Below are 12,483 nucleotides of genomic sequence, written 5' to 3'. Positions count from 1 at the left end.
GTGCTTTCTCACTGTCACGTGTCTCTCGAGTGTTGATTTCCACAGGTAAGCAGCCGAACCTGAGTTCAGAACTGGTTCTCTGTCCAGTAACAATATTGACTACTGTAGTGATCTTATACCATAAAATCGTATTCAAAAAATAAATCCAGTTACTTGAATATTAGATTCCCAAAACATTAAAATGTCTTTATTGTCATCTGGATGGAACTCAGCTCCTACCTTTATGACACTTTCCACCATTCTAAAGAGACCACGCTTTAACAATATTTTCTGGGAGTTCTAGAATAAAATTAACCCCAATCTTTACAGTCTAGACCCAAAGGCTCCTTTTAAAATGTTCTAGGGCTCAGAAGTGACACATAAAAGGAATAAGATTGTGGGGCTATTCTATGAAAAACTCATTCCTATAAAGACAGAGAAGGGCCTGGGCTCCTGGAGAGTCAGAATCATCACGATCTTGGGATGACAACCAGTGTAGGACCCACTACAGGGAGCCCAAAGCAAGAACGGCAGTTTCCTACTAGCATGATGTCCATCCAATCCAAGCGAGGAAACCTTGGGCTTTGCTTCCCTCTTTCAATTCAGGTTGGACCTTTCAAGGTCCTTCAACCTTCACGAGATGGGATGAACCACTAGGGGTGCTAGAGAGACCAGGAGAACAGAAATCTGTTGCAACAGATGTCATTGGACTTTGTATTTTAAAAATATTTTATCACACGTAGGATATGTCAGTAACTGTATAATATACAGTGTATTCATAGGTAAGTATTGCTTTCATCATCCTGAACTAGTCATCTTGAGTTTATGCTGTTCCTGGGCTGTTTTCCTGGAAAAAGAAGAAAAAATTGGTACACAAAGATCCCATTTATCCCTGGCAACGCTTGGCCCCTTGAACAGAATAGTAAATGTAGGGACGCCTGGGTGGCTCAGCGGTTGAGAGCCTGCCTTCGGCTCAGGGTGTGATCCCAGAGTCCCGGGATCGAGTCCTACATCGTGCTCCTTCAGGAAGCCTGCTTCTCTCTGCCTGTGTCTCTGCCTCTCTCTCTGTGTCTCTTATTATTTATAAATAAATATATAAATCTTTAAAAAAAATAGTAAATGTAGCGCTTCCACCTTTGACTATTTACTACCTTATAAAATAAATTTGCCTCTACCGTAAATGCTGAAAGTGATTTCTGGCTCTTTTGGTGGTGCCCAACATAGTCCTTAGGTAGACAAAGATGAGTAAAGGTACCTTTAGCACCCATGACTGACATCTATTTTGGGTCCCTAGAAACCTCTCCAGAATTGACTTGCCTCTGTTTTACAAACAGGGGCAAAAGAACAGCTGCCAGCGGGGCCACGTAGCTTTTCTTGTGGGTAGCTTTCATCCGTCTCCTCTTCAAATCACTACACATTCAGCCTGGCCCAAACCTACTTCAAGCGTGGGATTTCACCCATTTCATCAGATAGGAAGTGGTAAGTATGTGCCTTATACATAAGCAGCTATTCAGTGTGACTCAAGACCAGAAGGTAAGTGTGCATGCTTCTTTCTCAAATACAAAGTGAACATAAAAGTATAATTGGCACTAAATGATAACAAATCACTCAGATACATGCATAGTACATATATGCCATATCCTGTGCAAATACATCTCACTCGCACCTTCCTCTAAAGCTTGAAGCAGGTGTTAACAGTAGAACTGTGCCTCTCTGAACACCTCTGTTGTTCCTGTTTTCTTTTTCTCTCTTTTGTCTTCAACCCCACTCCCACCATATAGATACTTGAATCCCTGGCCTTTAGCCCTGACTCTGGGGGGGTCAGAGTGTGCATTTGTGAATTATTGTCCTCTGAGTATTCTCTGAAAACTTTTATCCATTTTCTTATCATGGCCATTGCTGAAATAATATATAATTATTCAGAAAATTAAAAGTATGAATTTATTTTTCAGTGACCAAGTGAGAAATATGGTTGTTGTTTTTCTTTTTTCTTTTCTTTTCTTTTCTTTTCTTTTCTTTCTTTTTTGCGGGGGTGGGGGTGCCGGTTCATCTTAATTTCTCCTGTGAAGACGGAGTCTGTATTCCGGTTGTTCATAGTTTTTGTTATTTTTTATATGCCTGGGTGGTCTTGAGGCAGATTATATTTGGATTTAGAAGAGATCTCTATGTATCAAACAAGACCACTCTGTAACAACAACAATAAAGCATCTGCAGTTAATTCTGGACTGGATTCTCCAAAACTGGACTAATGTGACAACACAAAGTCCCAATTTCTAGTATGTTTGGATGTGCCAGAGACCAAGATGCTTTTCCTCCAATAAACAGTCAAGTAATATGTGAGAGGCCTGTGTAAGCAACCCTCTGTTGGATATCCCCCCACAAACAGGCACACCCTTGGCTTCCCCTACCTCCCCCCACCACCCCATCACTTCTCCAGGAAGACCGTAAGGAGTAGGTAAGAAAGCCCAGAACTGGTGCTGTTGACACAGAAAGAAGGATCCATCAGTAGCATATTTCTTTAATCATTGTTATTTACAATTTATCATCTGACAGACTTACAGAGAATAAATAAAGAAAAGAAAATATACAATTGGTATCTTGTTCCTTTTTCTAATACAGAGAACTTTTACGTGTTCTATTTGGGAATGACTATGATAGTTTTAAGCAGGGATCGATCAGTTTGCTCTTTACCCCTTGACAAGACACATCATCCTCCCAAGCCCACAAAACTGAGGCCCAGATATTCCCTCCTCGGAGGAAGAGCGAGCCCTGTTGGTTCGGAAACTCAGTCCTCAGGAAAAGTTGCCAGACGACCGGGGAGAAGAACAGGATATCATGAGTAGTAAAGGACATAAAATGAACAGGCTAGGTTACAAACTCTTGGTGTGCTTGCAGGAACCCTACCCAATTCCAACTAATTCTAAGCCTCTTTGCAAGAAAACAGGTTTTCATGCAAAGTGATCGCCTTATCACATTGTGCTTTCCCTTGAGCCTCTTTGCAGATTCTTCCTTCGTATGCTTTTGTGCATGTTGGTAAGCAGAGCCTAGCTGGGGACTCTGATCCTTCGCCCTTAGAGGTTCTCGACAGGTGTCTGCTGGAGAAACCAAAAAGTTTGTTTCAAATAGGTTGGGTTTGGGACCAGAGTCCCTCCCTGCTCTTGTTGGGGGTAGGGGGTGCCTTGTAGAGAACTGCCTTGCACTGCTGTCTAAATAACCCCAAAGAATGAGATATCTCCAAACATCTATTTCATCCTTAGAAAATATACAAATGGAGAATGTACTTCACCAGGTACGAGCCTGGGCACTTTTCTCTCTTTCTTCATTTGAAAATAAGCCCCCGGCATTATAGCAAAGCAGTTCTCCCTAAATTCACCCCACTTAGACTAGATGACAAGTTTCAGCTTCTGACTTTTATTCATTCAAGAAACAACACTCAGCAGATACCTCCTGAGTGCTCGCTATGTGTCTGGAACTTGACAGGACATGCGGTAGGCAGTGTGAACCCAGTAACCACCTTGTGACCCAGTAAGGGGGGAGGTGGAAGATTCCTGCACAAAACCCACAGCTCCTTCATAGTAAATGTACTATGAAGTGTACTATGAAACACTAAGCAACCCCACCCCTGAGGTTGCTTCTGTGTTTACATTTAGTTTGGTCCAATGTAGCCGTTATTCCATTTAAAAATGGATATTTAGCCAAATGGAAGGTCTCTGCTATTCCAAACGTTGTGTTTCATCACACGCTGGGGGATCCGATGCCATTGTACTCTATTCCTCCCACAAGGCAGCGTTGGTGCCATTAACTAAGTGCCACCCAGCTCTTGACCAAAATACTGGGTGAACCCAAAGCCCCCTGCCTGCCACCACTACAGATCCTACTCACTTATAGGAACAGCAAGAACCATCTAGAATGCCCCACACCTGATTCTCTAGCCAGCAAGCTACGTGCAGATCTCACTGTCTCTTGTGGTTCCAAATCCAAAGCCAAACTAGTCAGAAAAATGTGGAAGCAGTCTAGGCAGGATTTTGCTCATTGATAGGGAACAGATTGATTTGTTTTACTCTCTTTAGAATTTTGTAGAATTATACCCAGATAGTATTTTTCCTGCTGCATCCAAGCCAGACCAGGTTACAAATCAGAAAGGGATGAAGTATCCAGAAACTAAATAAATGCATGTTAAAACAAACAAACAGTAAGTGGTGAAATCTGAGTGAGGTCTTCTGTTTAGTTAATAGCGTTTCAAATGTCAACTTTCTGATTCTGAAAACAGACCATGATTATGTAAGATGTTATCAATGGGCGTTCGGGGAAGGCCGCTCTACTACTTTCCCAACGTCTTGTGAGTCTTAAAGTATTTCAAAATAACAAGTTTTAAAAAGAGAGAGAGACACAGCAAGTAAATAATTACCCACCACTTGTCTGCCACCAGGCAACACAGCTAATTGTGCCAGAGAACTCAAAATGCCAGAAATCCAATCACCATTTACCATTCTGGTGTCTTTCCATCTTGATTCAGCATTCCAAGACATTTGCCGAGTGGAAAAGACATTCATCTGTTTCTATAAAAATGTTAAATTTCAATTCAGAAGGATCTCCCAGCATAAAGCAGGATCTGCAACTTCCAGAGATATTCCGGGGCCTACCAAAGTACTGCCAGAGGTCAGAGCCTTGCTGAAAAGACCAAGATGGCAGGTATATAAATGCAAGTTCAGATCAAAGACTTAAGAGCCAAATGTTGGAGTAACCAAAGCCCTAACTCTATGTCTCTTCTTCTTCTTTTTTTTTTTTTTTTTTCAATCTTGGGCAAAACAGATGCTGTTCTGTTTTAGAATATTTCCTTGGAACATCTCATCCCTCCCTCTTGCAGACACTCCCCTTCTTCTGTTCCCCTTTACTCAAAACACATGGCTCAGCCCCACATCATGGCTTTCTTGTGGGAAGTCTGGATGGAACTAGGAAAACACATGGCTCCAATGTGCCACATACCTCGTTGTGTAGATCTCAAACAAGACTTGGTCTCGTCTAACTTCAGCCCTTGTTTCAATGTTTCCCGGTGGCCCTTCTGGGCACAGCAATGACAGGCATTATTTAAAATGGATTTGGTTGGCAGAAGGAAGGGAAGGGGGGAGAAGAGACCCATGAGATGCCATAAATACCCTATTTCTAGGTCCTCGTGTCCAAAGTGGCACTTGGGAAACACAGTGCAGTTCAGGCTAGGAGTTGGTTCCCTCTCAGTACCAGTATCCCCAGCTCGCAGGGGCCCGGCATCCGCAGACACCCTCACACCCCCCTTCCCCGCCTCCGCTGAAATGAGAAGACCTTCCCCCAACGGTTGCTTGCCTGTTTCTCTAAGGACTTGCCTTTTCTGAAAACTCCCTTCCTTTCCATACATTGTACCTGACTTTTCATTTCTTAATACTTATAAAATCTCTGTCATCCAGAACCTCTTTCTCTATACATATTCAACCTTTATCTTTGAGACACTTACTTGTCCTGCCCGCTCTCGGATCTCTCTCCAGAGATGTGCTCTCCTGCTTCGGCGCCACCTGTTTCTACCTCGCTGCCCAGGGCACCCTGGGTCCCTCCCAGGTACTCCCCAGACCCTTCTCTGTCCTCCCCACCAGCCTCCCCACTCCGGCACCTGTGCACTCATCTCCTCATTTCCGACTCCACTTCCCTATGATGCTCTCTGCGATACTGTCCCGTGCACTTGCAAGTGACCTTTCCACAGCATGAAAGCCACGTGCCCCCCGCCCCGTGCCTCGCTCCACTCCAGATCTCTGCTGACCACGTGTGTGTCTGGACCACGCATCAAGCTTGGGACCTAGTTATCAGCACATTAACCAGCAAAAGTATGAATTTAAATCTGGCGATCCGACACCATGATCTGGACATAAACTTTTCCACTTATGTCATGCAGAGGAGGACTCCCTACAAACGTAACAAAGCCCCGTGGTTTCCTGTCCCTCTTCCTAGGTCCTTTTCTAAAGATGCCCAGCTAGCATTCCTCTCATCGGGGTTTGAACTGCTTTTAACTTCTACGTACTAGGCCTTCTTCTCCATGTCCCGTGTTGGGTCTCTTCGGTCTGTAGGGCGAGGCTCTGTGGGTGCAACCAGGTGAGAAGCTAGACCTGTGTCTGTGCTGGAAGACGAGCTTCCTCCTCCCAGGACGGGGCAGCTGTACCTGCCAAAGCAGGCCTGCCAGCCACTTGCAGCATGTTGCTCTGTGACTCGAGGCGACGAAAATCCAGACACATTAAGTTCATTTTCAAGATGATTGGGTTACTATTTTTTTTTTATGGGATCATGGAAGGCAGTGCATCGAGGCAGAAGGGTAAAAAGAAAGAAGTGGAGAGATGAGGCAAAGATGGGGACATGATGCTGTTACTTCTTGTCACACAGAGAAGCCGTGGGCAGGGTCTGCACGTCGCCCTCCCGGACGCATGGTTGTGCAGGAGAACAGCCCGCTGGCCTGATTTCACGGCCCTTTAATTCTACTGAAGTCGGGTGCCCGGATGCAGCACAACTTCTGGGTGTGTCTGTGACGGTGTTTCCAGGTGACGGGAGCGTGGGAACTGGAGCACTGAGTGCAGCACCTTGCCCTCCCCCTCTCCTGTGCTGGGGGGACCTCATCAAATCCACGGGAGAATGGGGAAAGGATGAATCAGATGGAGGAAGGGGGGCTCTATCCTTGCTCCCTGACTGCCGAGCTAGGACACCAGTCTCCCGGCCTGTCTCTCAAAAGCACACCACCCCCAGCTTCCCCGGGGCTGCAGCTTCAGGCAGCCGATGCTGAGCTTCGGAGGCTCCACAACCACGTGGGCCAATCCCTTATAATAAATTATATATATTTATGTCTGTACTTAATTGATTCTGTGTCTCTAGAGAATTCTCCAATACATGAGGTTAATTAGCACTGGTCTTGAAAGCAGAGTATCCGGTATAAGAACCTGTCCGGCCTGGCACACATCAAATGAGATTATGTCTGTAGAAAGGCCTGGTACACTTTAAGGCACTGTCCACGTGGCAGCTGATGCTGTCGCTATTGCAGTAGTTCCCCCCATTATTCCTTCTGCTGAGCACGATCTTCAGAGCAGGAGACACAGTCAGGTAAGGGAATCTGCATCACCTGTTGATCCAGTTGTCCAGACACCCCTGCTCATATCAGGACTGGGAGAGGCTTCAAGTCCGTCTAATCCAATTTCCTCATCTTACGGACAGGGAAACCGAAGTCTGGAAAGACTAAAGGGACTTGTCCAAGGTGACATGCTGGGCTTGAGGCAGAAGTAGGATCAAAGCTCCCAAACCGATGCTCTCCTGACCCCCAAACCAACCATCTCCACAGAATTAGTCCCGGGAGAGACTGGAACCCAGAGACAAAGGACAGCGGTGGGGGAAGGTATTTGCTAGGGTCACCCGATGATCTGGGGAATTGGGGAACTTTGCCTCCGCTGTCACCTGGAGCGATGCTTGAGGGCTGAACAGGGGAGAAATCTCAAGTCCCCGAACGGCCGTGACAAGGGGAACCAGGCAAGGGCTCCAGCAGCAGACCCAAGGACTCAAGACCATTAAGACTATTACTTCTGAGCTCGGGAAGTTTATTCTGTAACCTTTTCTTGTTCTCCTCTGTGGGAGTTGAGAAGCCCCCCCTTCCTGCTTCCACTACATCTGAGCCCTTGGGAAGCATAAAGCTCACAATCTCTTCCGAGGGGACTCTTAAATGACAGCGTATGTTTCCAGGAATTCTCACCCGGACCTTCCCGATTTCTCTCCTGCTGCTCACACCATCCCTGAGGCCAGAGCGTCTGTACGGAGCAGCAGCAGTGAATGACTTCCCTCTCGGGCTCTCCCCGTCCCATTCTGAAATCAAGGGCTCCTAGGGTTAGAAGGACATTAAATGTCATCTCCTACAACCATTTACCTCGTGTTTGAAAGCCTACACCTCTCTTGCCTACTCTTCAGCCTACCACCCGCCCTCTGGAGGTAGCCCATTTAGCCTCCTGTGTCTTCTGCTGTCCAGGCTTTCTCTAATGAAAAGTGGAAAGCTCTCTGCTCGTACCTTTCCCTCACTGGCCCTCAGTGGTCAACATTTTGGAAATACGCAGAACAGATCTACTGTGTATTGCACACAGCCTTCGGATACGGGTCCCCTAGGGGATGATGCATCCACTAAGAGGGCTGTAAGACTTAGAGAAGATAAACCAAAGGGCCTGTGATCCAGACCTCAAAACACCAGTCTTCACTGATTCAAAACCAGGCTCTCACCAACACACACACACACCTGAAAATATCTGAACAAGAGGACCCTCTGCAGAAATCACAGGGGAATAGCACACCTGTTACCTGTCCTCCACAGACCTCTTCTCCTATGTCCATTCTCTGTTCAAGAATCCTTCCATGCACGAGGTACCTTTTTGGCAAGTGACAGCGCCCCTTCATACAGCCTTGCAGCGGACATCCTCTGCTCTGTGCATCCCCTGTGTTGCCTATGCGTGTAGACCGTATAGACCTTATCCTTGACCCCTGCCCACAAATGAACAAAACACCCACTCCGAGAAGCCAGGGTTTTTCAAGCATGTATCGTCTGCTTTGACAGGACAGGCAAGCGCAGAGAGTAGGACGTGTCCAGAGGGCCAAATTAGGAAACCAAGAAATCTATGATCAGTTACTGAATACCAACCATTCCATCCAATTCTCCACACTTACTGAGTGTTTTCCCTAAGCCTCATCTCATGTTTCCTAAGACATGAGTATTCTTCAAGTTTTTCTTTCTGGAAATACATTTTAAAAGGTGACATAGAAGAAGTATTGTAGCATCTGCACATTTATAAACATAGCATATTTAACCTTTATAAATTATCTAAATTGTCTAGCCTGCTATCCAACACTTTGGTATATTAAGTAAGATTTCTTTACTAGATTTTATCTGTCCTAGGCTTTTTTTTTTCTTTTTTAGTTCTTTAATGTAAAAAAAAAAAAAAAGAGTATATATGGGTTGGGGGGTAGAGAAGTGTGGGAGTGGAGTGAAGAGCGGCCAGGGACACGGAGAGAGAAGTGAACAAGCCTCCGCCTCCCAGGCCCATTCAACGTCCAGATGGAGTGGCTTAGGCGTGGGTGAGTGGTAGGTCTCGTGAGAAGGACCTGGGCCATCGGAATGTCGCCAGGCAGTGACAGCATCACTCGTCCCCTTGTTGAAGGAGCAGAAGGTGGATTTCCTGGAACGAAGGACGGTGCTTGGTGTCTCTTCTCCAGCAGCTGAGCATCAGCTTGTACACAGAGTCAGGGCAAATGACAGGCTGGGGGAGGTAAATCTTGGAAAACAAAAGTGAACAAAAAATGAGAATGTTCAGAAGAAGGGCAAAGAGGAAGTGTAGCCGCATTGTGGTTTTATTTGCCTCCCTCTCCGCTTGAACTTGATAACTGGAACAGGTGAGGTGCCTGTTCTTCCCACGCTCATCTCGGCCCCTGTCCCCTTCCCTTGTCGTGCCAAGTCATCTGGACCAGGATCTCCTGATGAACCACTCTGAGGTCCCTACCATCATGCAAAAGATGAACCTGAAGCAAAAAGAGGTCTCAGACTGAAAGCAAATGGTTAGAACACTAGATCCTCCGTTTACGGCCCACACATGTTGAGGTTGATCTTGGCTGAGCCAATCATGGCAGGGGCGGCAAGCGGGTGAGTTGTCTCAGCTCCCCCACTTGAACAGGAGCCTGGCCAGACACAGACACTGCAAAGCATCCACGTTGCTCCTACTGTCATGTCCCCTGTGACCCCCTGCCCCAGACCTCTCCCCTCTCTGCGGAGAGGAGTCTGCTGACCACAGAGCCCACCTCGCAGCTGATAGTGTTGAGAAATGACTATTCCTCCACTCTAATGTCAAACTTTTAAAATGTGAATACTGAAATTTTAGCAATCAAATATAAAGTAATTAAATGTTGTAAAATGTAACCAGGTATAATTTTGATAAATTATGTTTAGTAATCAATGTGCTCAATTCAATAAATTTTTGTTGACAATTTAAACTTATGCCTATAGGTGAGACATTTACTCAGCATATATAATGGCAATATTTGATTTTGACCTTGGCTTCACTCAATTACTTAACTTCACGATTCGACCATTTGGTGGTCAGTGAAAACATATTTGGTTCACAACCAGTATTTAGTGAAGATGAAATGGTGAGTCCTTTTAAGCTGAGTATTCAAAAATAAATAAGAAAAATAAAATCCTGGAGATTGTTAGAAATTAAAATGAAACTAGGTCAACCTGGGGTCATGATGGTTTAGTCCGGGAGAAAAACCATTTTTTCCTTGGTCCACTCACTTATCTCTGCCACAGGAGTAAAGTTGCCCTCTGTCATGGTAAGAAAGCAATTATTTTTATAACCAAGATAGATAATTTGGGTCCCCTGCTCCCAAAATATGTGCAGAGTGTCAAAATAAAATGAAATTCCAGGACCTCTCCCTATTATTTTCAACCTGCATATTGTCCTATCTCTTGTCGTTCCCTTATCTTTTGCTTGCTCCAATACACTTAAGCAATCGGGAAAATCGAGTTATTTTCTCTCCATCCCCAGCTGTTAGCTTGAGCTGCCATGCTCCAGGGGCGGGGCGGGGGGGGTGTGGAGTGGGGTGGGGTGGTCAGAGTTCTAGCCACATCAGCAAGCCCTAAATTCTACATCTCATGGGGACTTTACAAACGGAGTCAGCCAAAGAAATCTTGGAGTATCTTGACCGGGAATTGGGATCCTTGTCAGCGTGGGAATCCAGATTTTCCCGAGCTCTGGGAAGCCACAGTCCAGGATGCACTTGATCATCTCTGAGCATGTAAATCTAGAAACATTGCTAAATGTTTAGTCCAAACCAAATTGTTAATTCCTACCAATAAATCCCTTATTCACTTTTAAACTTATATTTTTGTTTTTGTGTATTTCCACTAGGAGGACAAACTACACAGTCTAGATCAAAAAATAGAGCCAACACGAGAAAGAGGATTTTATTTCCTGCTACCATTGAGTTGGGGAGGAGCCTGATGTAACTGACCCCTCCTGTCCCCTCCAGTGATCATGGGTTGCCATATGGATAAAGCAGAGGGTATGGTGGGGCAGGAGTTGAGGGGGGGGGAACCTCTCAGTCCATCCTCCAGGTCATCTGGAAAATTAGGCACCAAAGACTGCCACCCAGGTAGCCCAACTTCCAGCTCAGGATACCTGGCTCAGTCAAGACTTTCTTCTTCTCACCTTCTGGAGCACCAAGCTCCAGACCCAGCCATCCCCAGCAGTTCTCACCTGCCTCCCTTGGTCCCGGAAGAACTCTCCAGTATTCTCGATGACCTGTTCATCTGACAGCTGGGAATAGGGCTGCTCCTGGCAAAAGGTGAAAGTCTCCCACAGAGTCACCCCAAAGGCCCACACGTCGCTCGCTGTCGTAAATTTGCCCTGTTTACACAAAGAAAAAAAGAAGAAACCAGAATAGTCTGTGCATGACAAGAGCAGGTAAGGTCTGCATGACCTGGTTATGCCCTTGTGACACCCGGGGCAAGGACTACTAAAACTGCCACGATGTACACAGAGAATCTAAAAGAAAAAGTGACGTTGTTTTGACGTCAGGCTGCAGGCCACTGTCTCGTCCTCCTGGTCTCAGTTTAGGTGTGCTTCTCCTGGGGATGAGATCCTGGGGCTGAAAGAGGTGTGGCCGGAAGCTATCTGACTCTGCCACTCAGTGTCAGAAGCTCAAACTTCAGGTTCTAGGGTAGCCTTGGGAAAATGCCCATGGGGATGGCAAAATTAGAATGGGAGGTCAATCATTTGGATGTTAGAGATAGAGGAATCTAGTTTAAGTGCTCGGAGAGGTCCCTGGGAGAATCCAGGACTCTCGCTTCCAGGCCAGGGAAAGTCCCAGTCTTGAAGGGTCAACTAACACGTGACGGCAATGGGCTTCAGGTGTGATCAGCACGCATAGAATCGTGCACATTTCCTATTCAAGAAATACAACACTCAAGTACCTGATGTTATTTATCCTTATTTTTTCAGATCAGAAAAGTGAGATGAGGGGTTTACCAAAATCTCCTAGAGAGTAAGGCCATTAGCAATGGAAAAACAGATTTGGAACAGGATCCTGTGAATGTCACACTAATACTCTTTTACAACACTGTATAATACCTTTAAAGGGAGCAATGCTAATTAATCACATAAAATATGTGATTCACATACAGAGATGATAAAGACCCTTATAAGAACTACGTAAACTGGTGTACATCACAGCAACAGTCATAACAATGGGGCAACTGGAAAGCACTTACACGTCAAATGACAGAGATGTTATTAAATTATTGGATAGATACACACAGTGGAATATTATTCAGCTGTTAAAGTCAGGTTTTTGAAGAACATTGAATGACATAGGAAAGGCTAATGATGTAGAATGATACGTGCATTACATCACCCTGGTTATGTACTATAATTAGTTCCACAGGGTAGTCCCCTTTATCTGCAGTTCCACTTT

General features: G+C 45.4%; 1 protein-coding gene across 5 annotated transcripts in view; it reads right to left on the bottom strand.

The window, feature by feature from the left end:
* Positions 1-2,481: 2,481 nt before the first annotated feature.
* The window catches only part of DDR2 (discoidin domain receptor tyrosine kinase 2), a 150,008-nt gene continuing 140,006 nt past the window's right edge, over positions 2,482-12,483 (bottom strand). For all 5 annotated transcript variants that reach the window (XM_072814723.1, XM_072814726.1, XM_072814724.1 and 2 more), the window contains 2 exons: positions 11,268-11,417; positions 2,482-9,290 (listed from right to left, as the gene is read on the bottom strand). In XM_072814723.1, coding sequence (XP_072670824.1) covers positions 9,156-9,290; positions 11,268-11,417 — 285 coding nt within the window. In that variant the 3' untranslated portion in view covers positions 2,482-9,155. The remainder of the gene's footprint in view (positions 9,291-11,267; positions 11,418-12,483) is intronic.

The sequence above is a fragment of the Canis lupus genome, chromosome 38, assembly GCF_048164855.1.
Source record: "Canis lupus baileyi chromosome 38, mCanLup2.hap1, whole genome shotgun sequence".
Taxonomy (NCBI): Eukaryota; Metazoa; Chordata; class Mammalia; order Carnivora; family Canidae; genus Canis; species Canis lupus.
The sequence above is the reverse complement of the archived record's forward strand: the minus strand, read 5'-3'. Positions and strand labels throughout refer to the sequence as shown.